The sequence below is a fragment of the Sinocyclocheilus anshuiensis genome, unplaced genomic scaffold, assembly GCF_001515605.1.
Source record: "Sinocyclocheilus anshuiensis isolate Anshui unplaced genomic scaffold, SAMN03320099.WGS_v1.1 scaffold2638, whole genome shotgun sequence".
NCBI classification, from domain to species: domain Eukaryota; kingdom Metazoa; phylum Chordata; class Actinopteri; order Cypriniformes; family Cyprinidae; genus Sinocyclocheilus; species Sinocyclocheilus anshuiensis.
The window spans coordinates 134,939-161,008 of NW_015538119.1; the positions used below are offsets into that span (position 1 = coordinate 134,939).

The 26,070-nt window shown below is 38.4% G+C and overlaps 1 protein-coding gene and 1 long non-coding RNA gene across 2 annotated transcripts in view; one reads left to right on the forward strand and one right to left on the reverse strand.

Moving 5' to 3' along the window:
* Positions 1-26,070, reverse strand: part of LOC107683674 (uncharacterized) — an 88,486-nt gene that overhangs the window by 17,040 nt on the left and 45,376 nt on the right. The window lies entirely within an intron of this gene.
* The window catches only part of LOC107683673 (semaphorin-6D-like), an 18,561-nt gene continuing 6,917 nt past the window's right edge, over positions 14,427-26,070 (forward strand). The window contains exons 1-12 of the mRNA XM_016479748.1: positions 14,427-14,571; positions 22,085-22,253; positions 22,815-22,926; positions 23,051-23,111; positions 23,346-23,408; positions 23,510-23,611; positions 23,758-23,848; positions 24,447-24,566; positions 24,834-24,922; positions 25,455-25,672; positions 25,759-25,895; positions 25,979-26,003. Of these exons, the coding sequence (XP_016335234.1) occupies positions 22,136-22,253; positions 22,815-22,926; positions 23,051-23,111; positions 23,346-23,408; positions 23,510-23,611; positions 23,758-23,848; positions 24,447-24,566; positions 24,834-24,922; positions 25,455-25,672; positions 25,759-25,895; positions 25,979-26,003 (1,136 nt within the window). The 5' untranslated portion in view covers positions 14,427-14,571; positions 22,085-22,135. The remainder of the gene's footprint in view (positions 14,572-22,084; positions 22,254-22,814; positions 22,927-23,050; positions 23,112-23,345; positions 23,409-23,509; positions 23,612-23,757; positions 23,849-24,446; positions 24,567-24,833; positions 24,923-25,454; positions 25,673-25,758; positions 25,896-25,978; positions 26,004-26,070) is intronic.

Sequence of the window (26,070 nt, forward strand, 5' to 3'; positions counted from 1 at the left end):
CTTTTCTATACCCGTCTAACAAAATACTAAATTAATTCAGCTGGACACACTTTCCTTATTTTTTCCACAACAAATGGCCAAGCAAGCGCAGACACTGACAATATACGCGATACAGAACGAGACCAAACGCGATATCAGAACAAAACAAGCGTTTCCTAGCAACGACAACTGCACTAAACTCTAATGAGACAAGTAAATACACTTACTGATAAAGATAAAGCTGACAATGTGTAAAAATATTTATATATTTTATTATTTTAAATAAATTCAACACATATATTAATGCAAACTAAACACTGCTATAAGAAAGAAAGAAAGAAAGAAAGAAAGAAAGAGAAAGAAAGAAAGAAAGAAAGAAAGAAAGAAAGAAAGTCTCAAGATGTTCAAGAATTCTGTCTGTTCGGTTTTGTTGAAGGACTTTGCAGAGACCTCTTTAAACTTTTGGCATTCAGTCAAGAATGTCTCTCAGACCAGCACATACACCTGCTGTTCTTTCAGATTATGCTAAACTCTGTGTGAGAGGTAGAGAGAAGTCAGGCTGTTTCACTTGCTTAGACTGCTTGCATTTACACGTTACATGTACTTTTTTTGTATTTAGCCAAACAGTGATTCATCCATAGGAGGCAATAACACAAGAGGTGCTAACAATACAAAGTTTCAAAATTCAAGTTCACCTCAATATCTTAAGTGCATCTCCTAAACAGCGATGAAATTAAAGAAAGAACAAGGATTTTTAATAATGCAACTGGGTCAATATCACTATAGAGTGCCTTTCAACCCTCACAATACTCAAAACTTTTGGTTTTAATTTCCCATTCACTTTATGTCATGTCATAAATAGTAGACACTGAAGTACTATAGTAACATATTAGCTGAGCTCCCACAAATTTTTTTAGATAATTATGGGCCATTATTCGAAGCATAAACAATAAGATATGTCCACCCTGTCATGGACATTTATATTACTCTTAAATACGTTTTCATTGCAAAATTAAGATGCAAATTATATTTTCTGAAAGGTATGATGTCTCTTTCCTAAACAGGGTTATTTGTTTGCTTTCAAATTATAAATACATTTAAAAAAATTATGTAGGCCATGTGTTTTAAAAGAAACTCATACAATTCGCACATATAATTTTTTTCCTTATTTGGAGAAAACGGTGATATTTGGATGAAGTTTTTTGTTTGCATGTTATTTCCCCTACACCTAGTTATTGAACACAATGGATTATATAGATGTGATTGAATTAATATTTAAAATATTATTGTAAAATATCAAGATGACAGGGTGGACCAGCACATGACGGGGTGGACACATAATGCAGAACACACAAAGCATGACAAAATATGACAATGAAACATTTATTCAACTTCGAAAAAAAAGATATAATAATAATAAATAATAAAATTACATCCCCAATCACATTGATATGTGTTCATTTTAGTTTTTAGCAATATTAACTACAAATGAATGCTATGTCCACCCTGTCATTTTCTTAAAGGGGTGGATTCCCCAATACGACAGGGTGGACAACCATTCAAGGGACATGGACAAACTCTTCTTTTTATTAAATAAAAATATCTTCTTTAACTAAATATTAATAGGAGAACAATTTTTTATTTTTTATTTTATGATTTGACAATATTCTACTATCATTCAAATTTAATGAGCAGTGCATGGGTCATAGCAAAATAACATGCATCCTCTTACACAAAACAAAAAAAATCTAGAAAATATATCTAAAGAGCCAAGTAATGCATTTGTTATTATTTTAAAAACTCAGCCTAATATAACACACCCTTTCATAGTCATTTTTATGTTATCATGGCAAATGAGTTATTTATGTACAGGACGCCAAAAGGCACCCTACAGTAATATTGACCCAACTATTTAAAGAGTTTTGTGATTTCTTGTGAATATACTATGATATAATATAATATAATATGGTCTGATTCATACAAAAATGCATGATTTTCAGAAACAAACTTAGCATGAAGGTGCACCCCTAAACCTCAGTGGGGTGTAATAGTATGAAAATGTATAAATGAATGGCCACCAATTAGCCAAAATATACTTGAAACTTTATATATGAAGATTTCTAGTGCCTATATGTCAACCGCCTGTGTTTGCCCTCCATCAAATGAGCATGTTCGTTAGTACACATACACTAAGTTGGATGAAGAGTTAACTTCCCATGCTGATTATTACTAGATTGTAGGATGGCATAAACAGCAGTTGGAGTACACAAATCCACATGAACCGCACCCTAGATATCCATTTTCAAGCACACTCATGTATAGTTCCTTTGATCAAAAAATAGCTTTCACATTTACCGAAAGCACTGAAGTTTGATGCCAAATGGACTTGGATCCATACAAAAGCTCTAATGTGAAAACACCCATAATATTTATCCACCCGCTTCCCTACAGGTGTGTAATAATTATCTCAGGTGTAAACTTGTCTCTCTCACACCCACAGATGTATACACACACACACATAATGATAGCGTTACAGAATCTGAGCTAATCTCTAAAATATATTTTTTGGCAAAAAAGTGTCAACTGCAACACAATAGCTAACGCTAACATTGCTAACTGTCATTCTCATTGTAACCATAGCAATTTTCGCAATCTTATAACATGATAAAACAGATACATGCAAGTGTTAAAGTGGCCTCTTTCTCTGGAATTCCACTCCAAAACCCAGATAAAAGCAGCAGTTGGCAAACATTCAGCATGCAACCCAAAAATAGCTTGGAATAATAAGCCTGATTTACAAACAGCTTACACAATATGGATCACACATGTGAGCTGCGGAGAGCGTACGTGTTTGAAGCTCTGAAATGTTAACGTTAATCACGCAGAGGCTAATGAGGTCAGAGCAATGAACGTGTCCCCATCAGCTTACAGCTGTATAACACACACATTGAGAAGGCAGGCGTAATATTCTCTCTCCAAGAGTCTGACACTGTCTGGCCCGCTTGCTTCAGTCAGTCAGGCCGCTGAGACACGAGAAGAGAAAATGCATGCATTTATCTAAACTGTCCCCATCTCCACGGCAGCAGGAACCACAGCTTTACGGATCTACTGCCTATTCAGAGCAGGCGAGTGACTTACAGACCCTGACACACACTTAAGCCATTTGTGACACAGCACAACCCAAGCTGTATTTCCTGTAGTAAAATGCTCTAGTGTCAGTTAAAAGGAGGAGCTGTATTTTCCAGAAAAGTCTAGATTTTTACACACTCTGGTGGAGCTGGCCCTCTTATTAGTGACTAGTAGATCTAGTGGAAGATGGTTTGGTTTATAAATGGTTGCTACGGCTAGAGATGTACCTGAAGCTGAATACATTATTCATAATATATATATACGTATATACAAAAAAATATTTGTTAGAAGCAGTCACTACTTGCTAGATAACAGAGCCATTGGAATTTTAGATGTTTATCTAAAATATCGGGCTCTCACTAGCAAGCGCAAGCACAGGCAGTGACTGCTTCAAGTGAATATTTTTTTCTTCTGTTATTTGTTAGAAGCAGTTACTCCTTGTGCGTGCTTGCTAGTGATAGCCTGATATTTTAGATAAACATAGAAAATTCTAATGCTATATTAAGTGTTTAAAGTGAATTACTGAAATGCGCACAGCATGATCAACCGCATTGCAGTTTCTGTATATCGTGCATCTCTTTCAGAAATCAGAGCTTGTTGATAGTGAGTTCTGTTGTTTTTTTGTTTTTTTAGTTTCTAATTAAAGCAATACAATTGATGAGGGAGAGCAATCCACAAAAAATAAATAAATATATATATATATATATATATATATATATATATAGAAAGTTTGCCTGCTGGGGGGAAAAAAATGGCCAAGCTGGTTGGCTGGTCTTAGATGGTTTAAGCTGGAAGTAGCTGATTTTAGCTGGTCTGGCCAAACTGGTATTCAGCTGGTTTTAGGTGGTTGGTCAGCTGGCCTGCCAGCCTAACCAGCTAAGATCAGCCTGATCAACTAAAGAAGTGGTCAAAACCTCTCTAATACCTGCCTGCAAACCAGCTATGACCAGGCTCTAAAACTAGTCAGCTTAGGTTATATAATCAAATTAACAGCTTTATAACACACACATTGAGAAGGCAGGCGTAATATTCTCTCTCCAAGAGTCTGACACTGTCTGGCCCGCTTGCTTCAGTCAGTCAGGCCGCTGAGACACGAGAAGAGAAAATGCATGCATTTATCTAAACTGTCCCCATCTCCACGGCAGCAGGAACCACAGCTTTACGGATCTACTGCCTATTCAGAGCAGGCGAGTGACTTACAGACCCTGACACACACTTAAGCCATTTGTGACACAGCACAACCCAAGCTGTATTTCCTGTAGTAAAATGCTCTAGTGTCAGTTAAAAGGAGGAGCTGTATTTTCCAGAAAAGTCTAGATTTTTACACACTCTGGTGGAGCTGGCCCTCTTATTAGTGACTAGTAGATCTAGTGGAAGATGGTTTGGTTTATAAATGGTTGCTACGGCTAGAGATGTACCTGAAGCTGAATACATTATTCATAATATATATATACGTATATACAAAAAAATATTTGTTAGAAGCAGTCACTACTTGCTAGATAACAGAGCCATTGGAATTTTAGATGTTTATCTAAAATATCGGGCTCTCACTAGCAAGCGCAAGCACAGGCAGTGACTGCTTCAAGTGAATATTTTTTTCTTCTGTTATTTGTTAGAAGCAGTTACTCCTTGTGCGTGCTTGCTAGTGATAGCCTGATATTTTAGATAAACATAGAAAATTCTAATGCTATATTAAGTGTTTAAAGTGAATTACTGAAATGCGCACAGCATGATCAACCGCATTGCAGTTTCTGTATATCGTGCATCTCTTTCAGAAATCAGAGCTTGTTGATAGTGAGTTCTGTTGTTTTTTTGTTTTTTTAGTTTCTAATTAAAGCAATACAATTGATGAGGGAGAGCAATCCACAAAAAATAAATAAATATATATATATATATATATATATATATATATATAGAAAGTTTGCCTGCTGGGGGGAAAAAAATGGCCAAGCTGGTTGGCTGGTCTTAGATGGTTTAAGCTGGAAGTAGCTGATTTTAGCTGGTCTGGCCAAACTGGTATTCAGCTGGTTTTAGGTGGTTGGTCAGCTGGCCTGCCAGCCTAACCAGCTAAGATCAGCCTGATCAACTAAAGAAGTGGTCAAAACCTCTCTAATACCTGCCTGCAAACCAGCTATGACCAGGCTCTAAAACTAGTCAGCTTAGGTTATATAATCAAATTAAAAAAGTAACAGCACACCTCTCTTTATGCCACACTATTTGAGGTTTTATTGATGTTCATATAGCACAGAGAGGGTCACAGACCTAAACAAACTCTTAATTTTACGTTTTAATCTTTGTTCTACACTGTGATACGTTCCTCAGAAAATGCCAGTAACACAATGGTGCGAATTGAAGTTGTTGACTTTCTCCTCGTTTTGTCTCTGTGCCAAAGGAAATGTGAGTAAAAGAGACACACTGACAATGCTACGAGAGGTAAATGACCCCTGGAACATCTTTCTGTCTCATTCTTTCATTCATTCAGCAGTTTAATATTCATCACATCCCTTCAGCTCTGCCCTCACAGGCGTCCCACCGCCCAGATCGCCCCAAATCCCCTCACAAATCCCCACTTCAACATTACCTCGTTTACAAAAGCAAAGTCAAGACAAAAAGAGCACGTCTCCGAGCAGTGCCGCCTTTAACATGCAAGACGCAGCCATTGAGGCGACAGAGAGGCACTATTATGAGCTCTTTCACCTCTGAGAATGTTCCTTTAATGATTCTATTCTGTTTCCATGTTATTCCTTTGCTTCCTTCATTATGTTAATAATTTCTTCACCTCAAGACAACAGATTTGCCCACAGTATCACACCAGAGCAAACAGAGAGGTGTTAACCTGAAAATTTACCTTGAAAAACCAGCCTCTCTCTTTAATGCGCCCATGCGCACGGTGATTTATGACCTTGCAGAGAACTTGTTTTTAAAATCCTATTACATATTATGTGAAGTCCGAGCTGTCCGCAAACCTCTGTTTAACACAGATTTATTCAGTCATTTAAAGGCAATTCTCTCCAATCAGGGTTTATAGCTCATCGTTACCAAACAGGCTACTAAAACGAAGGTCTAATCTCACACATACACACAGCAAATGTGTGACATATGTTACTGTTCCTGCCCTGCAGGGGACGTACAAACCTTCTGATGAGTCTATCAGGAGGACCCCTGCCGCCGTCTCCAATTCTTAAAGGAGCAGTTGAATTTAAATTCTGTCATGATTTACTGACCTTCATGTTGTTCCAAATGTGTTTCTTCTGTGGAATACAAATGCTTTTCTTTCTTTCTTTTTCAGACAACAAAAGTAGTATGTGACCAAGGGTTGTCAAGCTCTACATAAGCACCATAAAAGTATTTACATAGTCCATATGACTCGTGTACTATATTCCAAGTCTTCCAAAGTTATGCAATAGCTGTATGTGAAAAACAGGCTAAAATAAAGTAATATCATGTAAATTAAGGTAATTTTAATATATATGCAGTGCCCAGCACTAATGAGTACCCGCCCTCTGTAACTTAACAAATTCAGCAATTACTCTTTACTTAGAAGACATGTTAAGGGTTCTTTAGAGATATAATGTTCCAGCAGGTCTGCTTAATCAATTACCAAAGAAAATGTGAAAATTATTCAGGAAAATAAGATTATCTTATCAAATTAATAAAATGTTGTGTTGCAAAAATGAGTAAACCCTCCTGAAAGTTATTAAATAAAGCTAAATAAAAATGTTCTGGTGTAAGCTTAAAGCAATTTTTGTTCAACAGGTAAGCATGTTGAACTAAAACATTTAAAGAGAAGTAATTTCTTGACAATTATGAGTGTTATATAGCCCAATTAATCATTCTGATAACAAGGAAACCACTTGGGAGAAAACTGTCAGGAGACTTATTTCATTGCACAAACAAGGACAATGGTACAAAAGGATTACCAAATCATTGTTTTAAGTGTAAAAATACACCAAAAGTAACACAAAAATTAAATAAATAATGGACTTGTGACAAGGCCCCTAAAATAATCAAGCTTTCACTTTAAAGGGGTCATGTGATTTCAATTTTTCCTTTGTCTTTGGAGTGTTACAAGCTCTTGGTGCATAAAGAAGATCTGTAAAGTTGCAAAGACTAAAGTCTCCACTCACAACCTGTAAGTAAGTTTTCATATTTAAAGAATTTGCCACTGGCGATTCAAACGCGAGTTTTGAACAGTGTAGAGTAGCACTTGTTGTTTGTCATTTCTCCGATCACAAATGCAGTACACCAAATACACAAAATAATGTTCTTTTTAGCAACGTCATATGACCCCTTTAAGCTTTTATTTAGTGATGAGTGTTTTTATTTATTTTTTTGTGTGTGTGTTGTTTTATTTTTGCTAGAAAAACAGGAGAAATATGTTTTTCAAAATGGAAATTTATTTATATTAAATCTTGAAATCCAAAAATACAAAATGTGCTTCAAGGGGCAAGAAAATACATAGTCTTAAAAATGAGAATATATATATTAAAGCTATTGGGGGGGGGGATATATTTATGTAGTAGTAGTAGTATTTTATATTCTTACTATTCCTTTAAACTTTCTAACAAATTAGTTTTTCTTTTATTCTGCTTTTGTGGGTCTCACATGACACACTGTATGACTGAGGGTCAAATTCAGCCCAGCTCACATTTTGGTCTGTTTCAACCATGATACACTGACACACACTTGCACAACACATGCACAAGGAGCATATGCATAAAAACTGTCACACACTCTCACACCCTAACAGCAGACTTTAGCTGCATCAACTGGTACTGAGAAAGCTTGTTGAGGCTTGTTGCAGATTGGAGTGGATCTGGTGTACAGAGCAGAACAGCACGTGTGTGTTAATGAGACTAAAGGTAATCGAGGCTGGTTACTGCTTGCTACAAGCATGGCAAATAAAATATGCCCACTTACCTACAGTAAAGTAACACAGACACACCCTTGACGTCATAATATACGAAATACACAAAACATTCCCCCATCATTTGCTCACTACTTCCTCTCACACACAGAACAGATGTACAGGAGCATCTCTATGATTATACAACATATAGATGGGGTATACAGTGACTTAAAGGTACACATCAGCCTCACTCACAAAAAGTCTGAATATCACTGTAATTTTCTGAGCTGTTTTTGCGATGATTTTTGAACTGGCCTGGCTGTTATTTTAGCCAATGTATGAAGTCAACTCTCTTTTAAGAGATAGTTGACCTAAAAATTAAAAATGTCATTGTTGTTTACTCGCCCTCATGTCATTCCAAACCTGGATGACTTTCTTTCTTCTATGGAACAAGAAGATATTTTGAGAAATGTCTCTTACAATGGAGGTCACTGGACACCAAAACTGGTTGGTTGCATTTTTTATATTTTGTTTTGTTTCACAAAGCGAAAAGCACCATTTTTGGGTGAACTATCCCTAGTAAAAAGTAATATATTTAAAATACATTTATTTCATGCCAAGTATAGTTCAAATCTATTTACATATTTACTGACACATCGCTCGAGACTTACTAATATAAAAGTTATCATTTTAACTTTATTTGGAGTACTACTTGTGTACATTGCACAGTTTTTATATTAAGCCTAAAATGTGTTTTAATGTCACTATTGATGAGGATTGTAGGATCTTTGAATAATTTTGATCTTTATGCAAGATATTTAAAGTGTACCTGAAGTATACTTGCAATATTTTCACTTTAGCACAATCAAATACACCTAAGTACAGTATATCTTTAGTTACTTCAGAACTACTTCCACACAATTCAAGTGCCTTAAGTACAAAATTAGTTGTTTCAATTTAGCAGACTTTAAGTATACTTTAAATGAATCAGTTTAGTATACTAAAAGTACAATAGCAAGGCATTTTTATTAAGTGCAAAAATATGTAAATGTATTTGTAGTATACGTAGCATGCAATATATTTCAAATACATTCTAGTATATTTATTTTTAGGGATTTCTCTAATTGCAATATTACAATATATTAGAACATTAAACATTATTTCGCCTAAATATAGGCTACTGTAAGATTGGAAATGTATTTTCTTGTATCAGAAATATATTTGAAAGATTTTAAGGTTGAAACTAGATATATTCTTTTATATATATATATATATATATATATATATATATATATAATTTAGTATATATTTAAAATATATTTTGACTACAATTTATTTATTTAATTGTTTGTTTGTTTATTTGCATATGGTTGCAGCAAATCAAATTTGCATAGAAAGTAGGCATGTTTATACTGAAAAGAACAATTATTGTTTAATTAATACATTTAATTTAACTAAATGGGATAGTTCACATAAAAAAAAGAATATATTCCTTTCATCTAAAAATTATATATTTTTAAGTTTATGTATTCAGTTAAAGTCAAAGAGGTCCATTGTTGATCCAGTATTTTCTTCTGTGTTCCATAGAAGAAAGACATTCATACAGATACAGATCTTGTATTCATACAGAATTTGAAATGATGACAGAATTTACATTTTTGGGTGAACTATCTCTTTACGTCTATGTGAGTCTATGCAGAGATGAATAACCGCATAATATATTTTACCACAACAGACTGGCTGTTTAGGAAACACAGATTAAGTCCCAGAATTTCAAACATTATAAAGTCAGACACATTCAGATAGTCTTATCATGTAGAGCTTAAACATAATCTCTTGAACCTGCAACATCAGGCTAAAAAAAAAAAATCCTTTATGACTTGACAAGAGAAGAAGATCTGATACTGATGTGTAAAAGAGCGACATTAAGAATGTCAGTCAGGAACAGTGTACTGATGTGGATTAATAGCTTAATGTCTAATTAGTTTCAGTCTCTGATCTCAAGAAACAACAGACACACGTCCCTCAGCAAACAACAGGTTATGAGTGCTGAGCAGTATATCCCCAGCACAGACAGATATTATCACGACCAGATAAGAGCAGCTAAGGTGAGCGGGAAGATGTCACCTGAGTCCAAAAGACAGATGGAATGAGAAAGAATATATGACATTTTCCGGGAGAATGAGATCCTAGAATCTCTAAAAAAGGAAAATTATTTCGCATATAAATTTCATGGCAATGAGTCAATAAATAATGAGCTCGAATGTCATTTCCTGTCTTCAATCTGTTGGTTCGAACGGACGCTGACATATCCCTCTGGAAATTACCTATGGCAGCGACTATGAATATGATTATGTCTATCTGAGCCACGTTGATAGCTCAGTACATTCATAATTAATGTAAGTGTCAACAAAAATCTCCAGTTCTTGTGCCATAGTCTTAAACCGTTTACACATCCTGTCTGCAGCTTCCTGTTGGGATGTAAACACAAGTTCAGAGGAGAACTGTGTTAGTAGATAGAGTAGAAACTAAAGAAGCAAACAGGACTTTTTTGAATGTTTAAGGGGGTCTGACTGTTCGGAGGGCGTGTGCAGGACTGTGTCTTCAGGGACAGGGCACTTTCAGAGGGTGGTTGACCGGAGTTACAGCTCGTTGACCCAGAACCATGACACTTTACATCAATGTGTAATCAGAACAAAAACACTCATCCTTACTTTTATTGGCCAATATTCATGTCGTAAGATTAAAACTGCTGCCAACACTGAACCACCCACTGAGACAGACTGTCTGTCTGTCTGTCTGTCTGTCTATCTATCTATCTATCAATTACGTCCGTCCGTCCATCCGTCCATCCATCCATTCAACCGTATCTATCTATCTATCTATCTATCTATCTGTTTACATCAATGTGTAATCAGAACAAAAACACTCATCCTTACTTTTATTGGCCAATATTCATGTCGTAAGATTAAAACTGCTGGTAACACTGAACCACCCACTGAGACAGACTGTCTGTCTGTCTATCTATCTGTCTGTCTGTCTGTCTGTCTGTCCGTTCCTTTCAACCGTATCTATCTATCTATCAATTCCGTCCGTCCATCCATCCATCTGTGTCCGTCCATCCATCCATTCAACCGTATCTATCTATCTATCTATCCATCCGTCCGTCCATCCAACCATTTCTATCTATCTATCTATCTATCTGTCTGTCCGTCCGTCCAACCATGTCTATCTATCTATCTATCCGTCCGTCCGTCCGTCCAACCATGTCTATCTATCTATCTATCTGTCTGTCCGTCCGTCCAACCATGTCTATCTATCTATCTATCTATCTATCTATCCATCTGTCCGTCTGTGTCCGTCCATCCATCCATTCAACCGTGTCTGTCTGTCTATCTATCTATCTATCTGTCTGTCTGTCTGTCTGTGTCCGTCTGTCTTTCTTTCTTTCTTTCTTTCTTAATTTCTAACTGTGTCTATCTATATATCTATATATCTATATATATGTCTTTTTTACAGTAATGTACTCTAGGAAATAGACAAAAATACGGCACAGACAAAAACTGTGTTTAAATAAATTATGAAGTAATACTTTATCACATCTGCTCTCTACATACTCTCTAGGAAGTGACTATCCAAAGAAAGACATAAAGGAAGACTCGTCGTCTTCAGAGGAGTGTAATTATGGACCATTTATTGTGTTCAGCTGTGTGAAGTGTTTTGAAGGTTTATATGTCAGAGCAGTTGGTCTCAGTAGCAGGAGGGGTCGGGCTTGTCCGAGCCTGGTTTAGTCTCTCACTCTCTCAGAAAGATGAACATTAAATCGCTGAATCATAATCTTCAACGCAAATAACACACCCTCTACGCACGCGATTTCACCAACAGGTTGTGACAAAAAATGATTTTGCATGATGGAATTGAGCGTAGAATACACCATGGGTCACTGTAGCTTTCATGATTAGACATTAAAAAAAACTGCCCTTTCTGCCAAAGAACCATACCAATTTTTATTCAAAATCAGATTTATCTGGAGTATTTCATTTTTGTACTGATGGACATGTCCCTTGGAAATATGAAACTGTCCAAATTAATTATTCTAAACAGTATTGCACAGAAATTCAGCATGACGTTATGACAGAGCGAGTTATGCAGTCTGGGTGTCAAGCAGTCGGACTCAGAGGCTCCAGACCCTCACACACACACATGCACACACACACACTGCCCGATTAAGAGCGTGACTGTGGCATGATGCTGGTCTGGGCTCCATTTGTCACACAAGTGTTGCACTTCCACGGCCTTGTCTCTCTGTGTGTGTCTCTCTGTGCCATCTGTGGGGGCTGGACGGTACTAAATCAGGCTGAGCAGTGAGAGTGGATGGGCTGCAAAGGTCTGCTGGCTAACCCTTCACCCTACACCCCCTGCAAAGCTCTCAAGAGGCTGGGAGTGCCCACCTCTGCCCCTCTGCCGTCAACCTCACACATACAGTAGACAATGGCAGACCAGTAGCAAGTAGTTTAGAAGTCGTTCTGCCTTCCTACTGAACATTCACATGCTAACGAACAGTACTGGGGGTGATAATAGAGAGGTGTGTGTCACAAGTGTGTGAGTGTGTGCTTATGCATGTATGTAATTGCGAAGATGTATAGGGGAAGGGTCAGGTGTTATCACTGCCCCAACCTCTCGACCCCCGACTTTATTAAGCCTCTGCATGCATTTAATCTAGCTTTTACAGCTTAAAGAAATAAAAAAAATAGCTGTTTTTTTGTCTTTGATGTATAGATTAATCATTTGATTAGCATGATTATGCAGTATTGAAGGCTATGCCCATTTGGAAGAAAAATCTCCTTTTTTAAATAATGTAATTAAATGGAGATTTTGTCTTTTGACCTTAGCCTATGTCTCTTTCTAGTGATTCTTTTTAGAAAAAGAACCACGTGTGTCACCTGGAGTTTCTGAAGAGATCTCAATAATCACTCAAACTATGCTCAGATTTGCAAGGATAACAGTCTGTGATTACAAGTCAAATGTGAACATTCAATTTAGGCTATAGCTCTTAACTAATGTATGTCCACAATTGATTATGAATATTTCTCTTAAGAAATTTTGGTAGAAACATTTGAGATAAAGTTGAAACTTTAATGAATCGTAACTGAGATCTCGATTATGTCTCATGAGCTTATGAAAGAACAACCTTTGAATAACAAAAAATAATTTGGGAGGTCTTAGGACATACAACTTTCACTTTTCAATTTCCTCTACCTGCTCTATTTCCCTGTCACGTCTTCACCTGTGCTGATGAGTTTATTAACAGCAGACTCAACTAGGTCAGTGGAACACATTCTAAAACTATTACCTGTATGTACAATGTGTGTCTGTCCAGTTACCTGCAGGATGTGATGGCATTCTGAGTTGCTTCTCCACAGTTATATTTGCATTTAATGTTCTAATCATTATATCTACTCCAATTGCAGCGAAGAGGGATTTAGCGACTGCTGAGAGCAGAGATAATATTGACTTTTAGATGCTTGTGTGCATTTCACAGCAAAATGTATGCACTCATAAGAACCACAATACTAAATACTGTCGACTGCAGTGTCTCTGCACAGCTGCCAAATCCTCTAACACTCTGCACCATTCTTTGTTTCACTATCAGCTCGTATGTGTTAATGTTCACACTCGTACACAATACAACCTAAAGTAAATCTGTAACTAATTCATACAGCAGCTTACGTTAATATTTAATTTATCAACAAACATTTCGAAATATACTTGACCACATATACTGCAAACTTGAATTGTATTTGTGCAGACATGCATATGCAAGCAATAAACTTTGAAAACTTTGATCGCAGCTGCGTTTAACGTACAGATTAAGAGAAAGTTTTCTATGCAGGCCTTCATTATTGAAAACGGTTCTGAAAGGTTGACGGTGAAAATGCATGGGAGCACTGTGTCAAAATAAATTCTATTTGCTCCTTTCCTTTTTCGCCTCAAGCTGAAAGTCAAGATTTCCTTCCAAAGAGCAGTTCCAAGGAGTGTGGTTCGTTGTCCTCCCTTCCCAAAACAGTTCTGTGGAAAAGATTTAACAAGCAGCTTACTGCTGGGGGAAGGGATTGGAAAGAGAGGGGGGCCCCTCAGGGTCACCAAGATGTGAGGGCCTCTCGCATATATACACACAAGAGATTTAAGACACTTTATTGGTGTGTTAAAAAGTGTTTACACTGCAACTGCATTAATAAATATTATATACATATCTTTATATACATAAATAGATACACATATACAGACAATAAAGGTCTCACACTCTGGCAGGAGAAAGAAAAAACAGCCGAGCAAGGGAAAGCAGCCAAAAACCACATCTACTAGCGCTGGAGTGGATAGAGGGAGTAGAGAGAAAGAGAGGGAGAGGGATAGAGAGAGGGAATAGGGAGGGATCCGTTTCTAGGCTAGGCTGTGGTTGGCTCTGCTGATGGATGGACTCGGAATGGATCGAGTTACACCATTTGCCATGCATTAGTTTGTTTTCCCCGCTCAGAACGGAGAGAGACACATCAAGCTTGACTCAGAGTTGTTGCGATCCAAATCGCGTAAAGAGAATCACGGATTCAGATGAGGTGAGTTGATTTAATAGAGAAAATGCAGCGTTACGAGCGTTTGAGCCGGTGAAAAGGGAAAAGAAGTGAAAAGAAAAAAGATTTCCAAAACATCAGAAGTACTATAGGTGCAGCGCAAAAATAGAACTGGAGCTATTTTTATTCACCCTGTTACCCGTTCACACTGATTCGGATTGTTTAAAAGCGGACTGACGCACGCGCTTAAAGTTCTTCATTCTGAAGAGTAGATCTCTTGAGGTAATTACTTACTTAGTTTTATTTGGTTTGGGTTGTATTGGTTTGGTTTGGTGAATGACGGGGGGATGGTACTAGAGGAGAGGGAGGGTCTTGGTGCTATTTGATCGGTGAGCTTTTGAAGATCACAAAGCTTTATCCCGGGGACGAGCTGGACGAACCCCACGGGCTCTGGGAATTGTTTTGGGTGGTTCGGATAAAACAAACACATGGGAATCTTCTTGCATTATGGATCGAGCTGCACACATGCTGTCTAATCTTCACTGGATTTAACAGCGTAAAGCATTTTGGAATATAACGCGGAGAGGGTATCGTAGTCTACATGCTCATTTGGAGAACATTCAGGTAGGATTTCTGTTTTCCTTTTTATACTTTGTTGTCACACAGATGTTGGAGTAAATGTAGCATTTTGTTGTACTGCAACTTTTTTTCTGCATTTGGACTGTTAACTCAACACGGATGGAAGCGCTTGGATAAAAGTAACTGATTGTATTTGGCATTATTAATGAGAGAAAAGCAGTGCCTTACTGTCACATCCTGTTGATACATTGCTTTTATTATTCGATTGAAAGGGGGAAAATAATACAAAATACTGTTTGTATAATGTTTCTTCTTGATACTACTATCATAATATAAATGAAAAATAATTCATTACAAAAAAAAAAAACGAAAAACGGGATTTAAACAACTCAATGTGGGAAACTGATTCAAGCATTTGATTCCTCAATTGTATCGTTTCTTCTTACGTAGGCTATAATAAAACGGGGAGATGGCACAAGAGTAAGAAATTAACTCGGACGTTGGGCTAAAATACCACAGATAATCAAAATACGGGGGCAACGTGCTCTTACAGTGAATCCCCATGTTTTTACATAACAATTGAAAGGTAAATAATACAAATATTATGAAATACTTGTATTCATACATTTTAGTGTCAATTTCAATTAGTTAATTCATTTTAAATATTTGGCATTGCTTGTGATTTATTTGAGGGAAAAACGCCCTCATAAAGGTCATAAATGCCCCTGAAAATCAATGTCAGTTAATTTCTGACAATGGGTGGAACAGATGTAGCCTATCTTAATGCACTTCAGACCCCTCCTGTCCCATAATGATGAGGGATCCAAGTTCGCATAGTAGTAGAACAAGGCAGATTTGCCTAGGAGTTGCATCATAAAATTTAAACTGATACGATCTCTTGAGCAACAAAATAATATCTCTACTGCCTGTAGAATGTGGTCCGAGGTAGAGGGAGAGAGAGAGAGTGTGTTGTTGTGTAAAGTGGGTTTTGGAGCCCACGGTCATGCATTAACACAATCAATTTCCCAGCAGAAGCCATTACCGACCCAACACTCTTCTGTTGTCTTTATGCATTTACTGCAACTCTAAGAGATTCGTCACGCCTCGGCTCCAGCTTGAACGCTTTGATTCACATGCTCTGTTCAGAGACGGAGTTCAGGTCCGGTTCCGAGTGGAGAAGGTTTAGTTTGAAGATGCTTTATGCTGTTCATCTGGGCTGAATCGGCGACAGAGAAACTGTTGAGTGACATCCAAGATGCGCTGTGAAAAACACGCACGTAGCAAATGAAACGAAAAGAGTTTTTACGTGGAGTGGCAGCCGTCAGACGAATGAATGAACTACTGAGTGAATGAGTCGTTAAGGAAGAAATTGCACAGTTATCTCGTTTAGTTCTGAGTACGTGCAGAATGTTGCGTGTTGAGGCAAATGCTGACTGCAAAACATGAAGTAGGCTAGGGGAGACCGAGGTAACATGTATTTAAAATTATTTTATATTTCACAAATTCATAGGCTACCATATTTGAGGTTGTAAGACAAATAGAAAACATACGTTTAAATTCTGTACATCTGTTGTACATAAATTTAATTTTCTTCAAAACAATTATGCCATAACCTCAGTCCACCCATTTTATGTGAAACATGGTAATTCACAACTGTTAAGAAACAGAAAACATTTTAATTCAAAACAGCAAGCAACAAATGTAGAACAAATACATAAAACATAAGATAACAACTAAAACATAAGCTAAAACGTGTTTGTGCTGAGCTTTTGTTTAGATCATGAGAACCGCATGTCCCCAAAAGGACAGTAAAACCTGAAATCACCTACATTGTGTGAAGCATCTTACCTTCCCCAGGAGGAAAACAACTTAATAAACAAAATTTTGATTCTTTGAAGATTTTAATCTTCATTAAAATGCAGAAAAACAGTTTTGTGATGGTTAGGTTTAGGGGTCAGGGATAGAAAATAGAATTTGCTTAGTATAAACACAAGTCAATTTAAATGGATGTCCACAATGACAGAAAAACACAGGCTTTTTTTTTTACATGTAGAGGAATAGCTTGTGTGGATGTACTGTATATCAAGTTAGTCTTACAGCTTCTACTGTGACCTCAGAAGGGTGCTGGTCATTTATAATAGTGATTTCACCCTGTAGCTGATTTTTAATTGGTTAAACGGTTTCAACTCCGTATTACAACACTCCCTGCTCTTCTCTAACCACTTCTCGCTGTTTGACCATATGGAAGTTAATGAGATATGCTGTTCTCCTAATGCATGCTTTTGTTAGTTTGTCTTTCATTAATGTGTGGCATCAAGTTTAAGAGGTTCATCTCTTAGAAATACTATAAATGCAAACCACAAGAGTGCACGGCCCCCCTGCGTTTCCTCTTATCTCTGCTGAACCTGTCAACCCTCTTTCAGAGAGCGCCAGATAACATCTACCTCTGCTGAAACTTCACCGTGAAGCAGCCTCAGCACTTTTCATGTGGGTGTGTGAATAAAGTCAATCACAACAGCTGGCCACATTGTGTCCACTAAGCCCACGCCAGTCCTGCTGTCTTGTGTTCAGCCTCGGTCAGGCTTGAGTAACTGATTTAACCTTTAAAGCATGGAAGTCTCCTCACTGGCCCAGAGTGAACGGACCATGAACTCTCTATTGTTCCCTTAACACACACACACACACACACACACCTGCAGGAGATGTCTTTGGGAGAGTGGGGGTGGGGAGTATGCACAGGTGGGACAGTGACCCGTCTTACAGCTGTGGAGTAACAAGTTGTGACCCCTTAGCTGTAATCCTACTGTAAACAACTTTATGATTTCAGTGCTCTTGTGTGGGAGAGCTCTAATCTCAGCGTGAGTCTCTCTGAAACCACACACATCACAACTGCTGAGTTGTGAAAACAGATACGAGGGCCCATTTTTCAAGATCATTTTGCAGTTTTAGTGGGCAGTATGACCAATATCTTATGACAGTTTTACCAATATCTTAATTTTATTACTAAATAATTATATTACTAAATAATGTCGTTTTTTTAAATAAATAATAACTATAACTAACTATACATGTAATTATAGTTATTATTTATAAAAAATACTATATATAAATACTGTCTACATACTACACAGTAATATAGTTATTATATATATTTATATATTTTTTTTAAATGTGCATAATCCAGTTACTTATATACATTACAAACAAAAGATACTTAACTGACTTGATTATTATTTATGTATGATATAATGATTTGGACACAAACCAAAATATATAATTATTCATAAAGAATAGTACATTTTATTTTATTAAACTGATACTTTATCAAACTAATATTTCAGACTCAAAATTTTGATATAATGAGCCACAGTGCCACATATCAGTGTAAAATAGCTGATACATGCAAACCTGTGACTGCATGTTAGTTTTCTATATTACATATGAATCTTTTTAAGTATATTTATTATATTTATATATGTTTTTGATAGATTTTATACAATACCTTTTGAAATGAAAAACAGTAAACATTATAGTTCAGACTCAAAATTCTGACAATACCACAGTGCAATGCAAAATATGCACACGTGTGACCACAAATTATTACAATTTTTTTTTTTTAATGCAGAAACCTGGCAAAGTTGATTGCCAATCATAAATGATTAAACTCTGTTTTGTGTTGTGCTTAACAAATACCCTTAATAACTAGTTCTACACTTAAATACATGTTTGGTACACGTCCCTTCACTGTATTATCACATTTTTCCAGGTTTCTTCTTTTTCTCTTATATGTAAATATTGTAAAGCACTCCTGAGCACTGATATCTGCTTGTATATATCTGCCTCGGTATAGATTCTCTAGCAGCTGGCACATTTTTGCCATTGTGTGGTATATCATCATACTCGCCATCCCTATTTTACAGCTTCTGTTGATTTATTCTTTCACCTTCTTTCTCAGTGTCAGGCCTCAGGCAGACCTGCAGGGTTCATGTTAAACCAAAGCAAAGTGATTGTGAAATGCAACTCCTCGGTTAAGTGACATAATTCTCTCCTGCATCAGGATGCATGAAGCTAACCTTAGCACATCAGCTGCACCATTGGGGAGTGTTTATTTCACAAGGTTAACTGAAGCCACAGAACGTCACCGACCGGCTTTGTTCTTTTGGCCTTCACTCTCGCATTTCCTGCAGCTGGACTCTCGTGGGTGGGCGCTGGGTGGATCTGCTGCAGGCAATCTTACTAGAACGACCTGCCAACACAAGCGGCGTGCCAGCATCCCGGGAAACGCAGCCAAAAACATCAACGAGTGTGCGATTGCGTCGCACGGAGAGCGGCTGTAATGAGAGTAGCCGGGGAGCAGCTAAACACTAACAGGTTGCGTGACTAGTCGCCTCTCTCAACGCAGGGCCTGTCCAGGCTCATACACTGGAGGGCAAGAATGGAAAACCAAACCAAGACATTCAATAGAAAACACGTTGCGCTCACTGTATATTGAAAAGAAATTCAAGCCGGCAGACCTTTGTATGTCCTTTGTTTCTGTTTTGCATTAGGTTTCTCTCGCTCTCTTTGCCCGAGCCTGGTGTTTTTCGTATGCCGGAATAGTTGTGGTATTGTAGCGTGTCTGCGTAACTCCCTGTTGTGTTTCTATGAATAATGATTAGAGCTTGTGAGGAATTTCTGTCATTGACAATGAATATGTGCTGGAAATATCCTTCTTTATTTCTTGAAGTAATATCCAGGTGGAGGAAATGATATGGCACTGTGAAGCTGTGATTAGACTCTCAGTGCTGTATTAAACTGGGGCTCCTCTTGTACACATCGCTTAATCCATACGGTGTTTCCCGACCCCTCTGAGAGCGCCGTTCTGCTGATGTGTGCACTTCTGTACGGATCAAGGATGAGCTTGGGAAAAGAAATTCATTTGTAACTCTGTTATGATAGACACATTTTTTGATCCCTTGACCTTTGACTTCCACTGTGTGTCCAAACATTAAAGCTTTTAATCGCTCAAGCTCACATGGGCAAGGGCAACTTCATCTTCATTCCTGTCTCGTCTTCTGGTCTCTCCTTTTCTCATCTTGTCTCGTCTTGATCCTTCTCTTTTTATCTCATATTATCTCTCATGCTTGTCTCATACAGTGTGTCTTCCTCATCTTGTTTGTCCTGTTTCTGTCTGTCCTTCTCCATTCTGTCTCCATTTTTGTCCTTGTCACCTTGTCTCATCTTTCTTTTCTTTTTCTTCTCTTCTTTTTTTATATAATCTGTTCTGTTTTCATCTCGTCTCTCATCTTGCCTCTCCTTTTCTTCCCTTCTTGTCTCTCATGTTTGTCTCATGTAATCTGGTGTGTCCTTCTCATCTTATCTGTTCTATTTTGTCTTGTCTCCGCTTATCTTGTCTCATTTTTCTCATCTTGCCCCTTTCTTTTCTCTTTCTTGTCTCATCATCTCTTGTTTTCTTTTTTCTGTTTTATTTTTATGTCTCATGTCCTCTCCTTGCCTCTCTTTTCTTCAATTCTTGCCTCATCTTGTCTTTTTTCCTTCCTATCCTGTCTCTCCTTATGTCTCTGGTCTCGTCTTGTCTCTCTTTTCTACTTATCTTATCTGGTCTGTCCTCATCTATACTATTTGTCTCTGCTCCTCTCGACCCTTTCTTTTCTCATCTCGTCATTTCTCTTCTTTTCTTCACTTCTTGTCTCATACGTTCTATTCTCATCTTTTTCTCAGCTCCTCTCCTTGCTTCAATTCTTGCATCGTCTTGTCGCTCCTTTTCATCTCATTTTGTCTTTTATGCTTGTCTCAACACCTCTTGTTTCCTTTTTCCTCATCTTCACCTTTTATTGTCTCACCTTGTCTCATCTAGCCTTTTTCCTTCCCTTTTTTCCTTTTTCCTTTATATTTTCTTGTCTTTGTTTCTAAGCTGGTCTTTTGTCTCTCCATCTCTTTTCATAACTTCGTCTTCTCAAATCATCAACCTTTTCTCTCATCCCATATAAGAAATTGCCAGAGAAAGAGTCATTTCTACTGATCCAAACAAAGCACGATAGCCCAGAATCCCTTGCAGTCAGCCTGTAGAAATGAAGATCCATTATGGCAACAGATGAGCGGAGAACCTCCCTTCCTTGAAGGACTGTGGATCGTATTTCATAAGGAGAATTTTCCTAGGTCACATCCCCCATTCAGCTGATCAATGGAGAGCTGATTAATCAACAGCTAATCAATAATAGCAGGGTGGTACAGGCAGCATATGCATATTACAGCATGGGAGCAGGTGCGCAGGGCTGCTAATTGCAAAAATGTCAATACTGTAAGTGAGCATGTGTGGCCAGATGCGCTCAGGAAGTGGTTGAGGCCTGACTCACTCACTCTCTCTCTCTCTTTCTGCCAAGCTGTTTGTTGTCTCCATGTAAATTGTTTATATCCGTTCAGGCTTTGCTGGCATGAATAATTTGTAGCTTTATAAATATTTGACTTTACACTGCTCATTAATATGCACAGATGATTGTCTCTCCAGGACACGACCCCAACCACAGCACTCTGAAAATCTTCCTGTTTGGATGTCCATTTCGAGACTTCTGTGCCAGGCACAGCAAACACACTCCCAATCATAGTACTCAGCCCAAACACACATGCACATTTAATAGTGCACAAATTCCATTCTAAAATACAGTGTACATGTGCATCAGAGCTAGCTGATAACAGCGTTCACGTTTGTGGTGTCTTAAGCGCTCGCTTTCCACTCCCTCTTTGTCTGTTTTTTGACCTTCCTCTCATGGACAGATTTTTAATCATGGGTATTGGCTGCCAAATACACACACACTAAATTAATTGTTGGGAGTGAACCTGCACGTGTATACAGAAAAACCAGGCGTTCTAATCTACACAGCAAATCCTGACGGAGGTCATGCACAAAAACACAAGAGCAAGTAGTTAAAAATAGTGGCTGATGTATGCTGACGTCTGCATGTGTTTGTGTGTGTTACAGGTAACATCTACATAAGTGCAGTACAGGAGGTGTGTGCCCTCTGTGCCAGCGATGGGGTGGCGAGAACTGACGATTGACCTGCTGCTGCTACTGCTGCTGGTGGCATCCCATCTGGAGGCTGTGAGCTTTCCTGAGGACAACATCCCTTTAGACATTGTGGACCGACACTGTAAGAACCAGACACCAGACTGTTTCTGAACTGCCCCCATCTACATAGGATCTTTATCAAAAAGAAGAAAAAAAACATACTGGTGTTTCTTGAACTAAGGGCACTTTTGGGACTGCAGGCTTTTAGAAAGTAAACTGCCATGAAGCGCACTTTTTTACACTCTCACTAGTGCATCACAGTTCCCATAAACAATGGCTAGTGGATATACATGCAACATGGAAAATTTCAGTTTGCATCTTCTGTATTGCACAAAACAGTGACACTTTTTGCATAATTTAACAAAATTACACTTGGGCACACAATAAAAATATTGCCATGTTCTCTGTAAGAAGACATGCACATATAAAGTAATTGCATTAGCGCTGCTGTGCTCTGCAGTGAGAAAACACTCCAGCATGCTGACAGTGCAGTCGCTGAACATCAATGCAGGACCTGCATTCATTACTTTAGCAAAGTCTTTCTTCAGGGCAGTTTAACATGCAGTTGCCGCAGTCGATCAATACCAACATTGATCTCTGTTGACGCTAATACTGAATAACGGTGCATCTGTTTGTTCCACAGATGCACGACAGTACCCCGTGTTTCGTGGACGCCCCTCTGGCAACGAATCTCAACACAGACTGGACTTTCAGCTCATGACCAAGATACACGATACGCTTTTCATCGCGGGCAGGTAAGTCAGCACAGGATGTGGAAGTGAGATCTTTGACCGTTGGACCTGTTCAGATGAGCTGTTTGATGAACAGTAGAACTATGAGTAGTAATTTGTGTGAAAACTCTCTCTCTCTCTCTCGCAGGGACCAGGTGTATTTAGTGAGTCTGAGAGAGTCCTACAGGAACGAGATTATTCCATACAGGGTGGGTTCACAGTAAATTAATTTATGACCAAAGTGCTCTTGTCCCATTGAGGCACGCCAGGTGATAAAAACTATCTCTTGTTAATCTAAGTTCTAATTCCAGTCATCGAAGCACTTTCTGTAAATCGCTAGGTTTCTGTTTCTGTCTTTCTGTCCCTGCCCATGGTGTAGCACATTGTTAATGTTTAAGAGTGTGGGAAACTGTGTCTAATGGTGATGGTGTGTGATGTCACAGAAGCTAACGTGGCGGTCGGGACAGGCGGACAGGGAGACGTGCGCCATGAAGGGAAAGCACAGAGTGAGTCCTCCACCTTTTCAGCATAAATCAGCCGTCGCTGGTTTTGTAGTATTTACAGCACTAAAGCAACCATCAATCTCACTGTCTTGTCTTCCTTTCAGGACGAGTGCCATAATTTCATTAAAGTCCTGGTTCCTAGAAACGATGATCTTGTGTTCATCTGCGGAACAAATGGTTTCAATCCTATGTGCCGTTACTACAGGGTAGGTCACGCTGTTAGGGCTACGTGACTGTCTGCCTGTTGTTTTGCTTTTAATAAGTGACTGGTTAATGTGGAGCAGTTTACAGTACAATGAATATAAGAACTCTGGATCTCTATATCTTCTATCTATTTCCCTCTCTTATTTAGTTGGATAACTTGGAGTTTGATGGGGAAGAGATCAGCGGTTTGGCCCGATGCCCGTTTGACGCCAAGCAGACGAACGTTGCCCTGTTTGCTGGTATGAGAGCTGTCAGGATAATGAGGAGGATGATGAATAACTTTGCCATGAATTTTAAAGGTTTTGGATAAAATTAACACTCCAATGAGAGCCGAGACTTATGTTGCGCATAAATCAGAAGCCGCGAGAACGTCCTGTCTTCACGCCAGCTCTGTTAGTATACAGACAGGAACGGCACAACCTGGCGAGAATTAGCACGCTGTGATGTCACGTGTGCATCTGAATGAGTCTGTACAGGCCACACACTGCAAAAAAACTCCAGTTCAAATTTCTAAATATTTTTAAAGCATTAAACTCACTAAATTTAACTAGATTCATGCTTGAAACAAGAAATTATTATTAGTAGTAGTATTATGACAGAACGGTTATTTATATTTTAGTACCTGGACCATAAAAAATAGCAGGAACAAGGAAGTTAAAAAGCAAAAAGTGTTATGAAATATCTTTGTGTCATGCATTTATGAGTGTGAAAAATCAGAGTGTGAATAAGCCTTTTGTGTTCTGAGACGTGTGTTGAGCTCCAAGTATAATCGTTGAGTTGTATATAATTATGTAATGAAGATAAAGTGTGTTTTAAGCTCACGTATTTATGTCATAGATGGTAAGCTGTACTCAGCAACCGTGGCAGACTTCCTGGCCAGCGATGCTGTGATTTATCGCAGCATGGGAGACGGTTCTGCCCTTCGCACCATCAAATATGACTCCAAGTGGTTAAAAGGTACAGAAACTCTTGCTTGTTTGCTTCATATACACACTTTGTTAACCTTGCTGAACCCAGTACACATCTGACCTATAACCTGTAACCATACCTTAAAGAAGTGGGTCAGTGACGGAGAAAGAAAATGGTGTGTGTTGATGTAAAATCCAGCTTCCTGTGGCACAATCTAGGTCAACACTTAGCCATACACTCAGCCAACAAAAACGCATCAAAATTTAACTTGGGGTCAGCGACGGAGATGCTAATGCTTCACTCTTTCTCTTCCAGAGCCACATTTTCTCCATGCCGTGGATTATGGGGATTTTGTCTACTTTTTTTTCAGAGAAATCGCAGCCGAGCACAACAACTTGGGAAAGGTATGACTTGCTATGAATTGTGCAATGCTAACATTGCTACGGGTGCTAAATTTCACAAAACACACACAAAAAAGTAATGTGGCGGTACCATGGTATAGTAATGTTATCAGATGGTAATACCGTGGTATCTGAACTGTAATGATGTAGTTCTGATTTGTATGTTAATGTAGTATTCATAGGCTTTTATTTAGAGATGAGTGTTTGTCCCAGAGGGTCAATAGCATCCGTTGCCTCAGGATTTGCTTTAAATTGGCCCATATAACGACTTCTTTGTACCACAAACTAATGAATATTTAAGTTTAGTTAATATTTCAGTCAACACCTGCATTGAGAGCAGGTTTTACAGTAGTGAATTATTAAGATGGTTACATGGTGTTAATTCAAGCCCTCTAGCACATTGCAGTTTTGTTCTATCCAAGAGAAAAAAAAATGTTTCTTGCATATATTTAGATTCGACTTAGCCGTCGGGGAGATAGTTCTATTATTTAGAGAGCGATGCTGAGTTTCTCCTGCTATTTTTCTCTCGCTGCAGGCGGTTTACTCCAGAGTGGCTAGGATCTGTAAAAATGACATGGGAGGGTCTCAGCGGGTGCTGGAAAAACACTGGACATCTTTTGTTAAGGCTCGCCTAAACTGTTCTGTTCCTGGCGAATCGTTTTTCTACTTTGACGTACTTCAGGCTATTACGGACATCATCGAGATTAATGGGGTGCCTTCTGTGGTTGGAGTTTTCACCACCCAGTTGAACAGGTAAAGCTCGTCACAATCCTTTCCAGAAAAACTCCACATAGAAACAGACTTAATAGCACTAACGCCGCCATTTCTGATTTATTTAGTATCCCTGGCTCCGCAGTGTGTGCGTTCTCCATGGCGGACATTGAGAAAGCATTCCGTGGCCGTTTCAAAGAGCAAAAGACGCCAGATTCAGTGTGGACGCCATTTCCAGAGGATAAGCTGCCCAAGCCCAGGTTGGTGCACGCACTAGTGCGTGACGGGCTAATCATTGTGAGATTAATAATTAACAAGCGATAATTGAACATGCTGCATATTTAACCTGTGTGTGCAGTGGCCATATGGAGGCGGGTATAGATTTACAGGCATGTGGCACAAGGCTCTTTGCCCTCTTTCCCTCAACCGGAACTGCATGT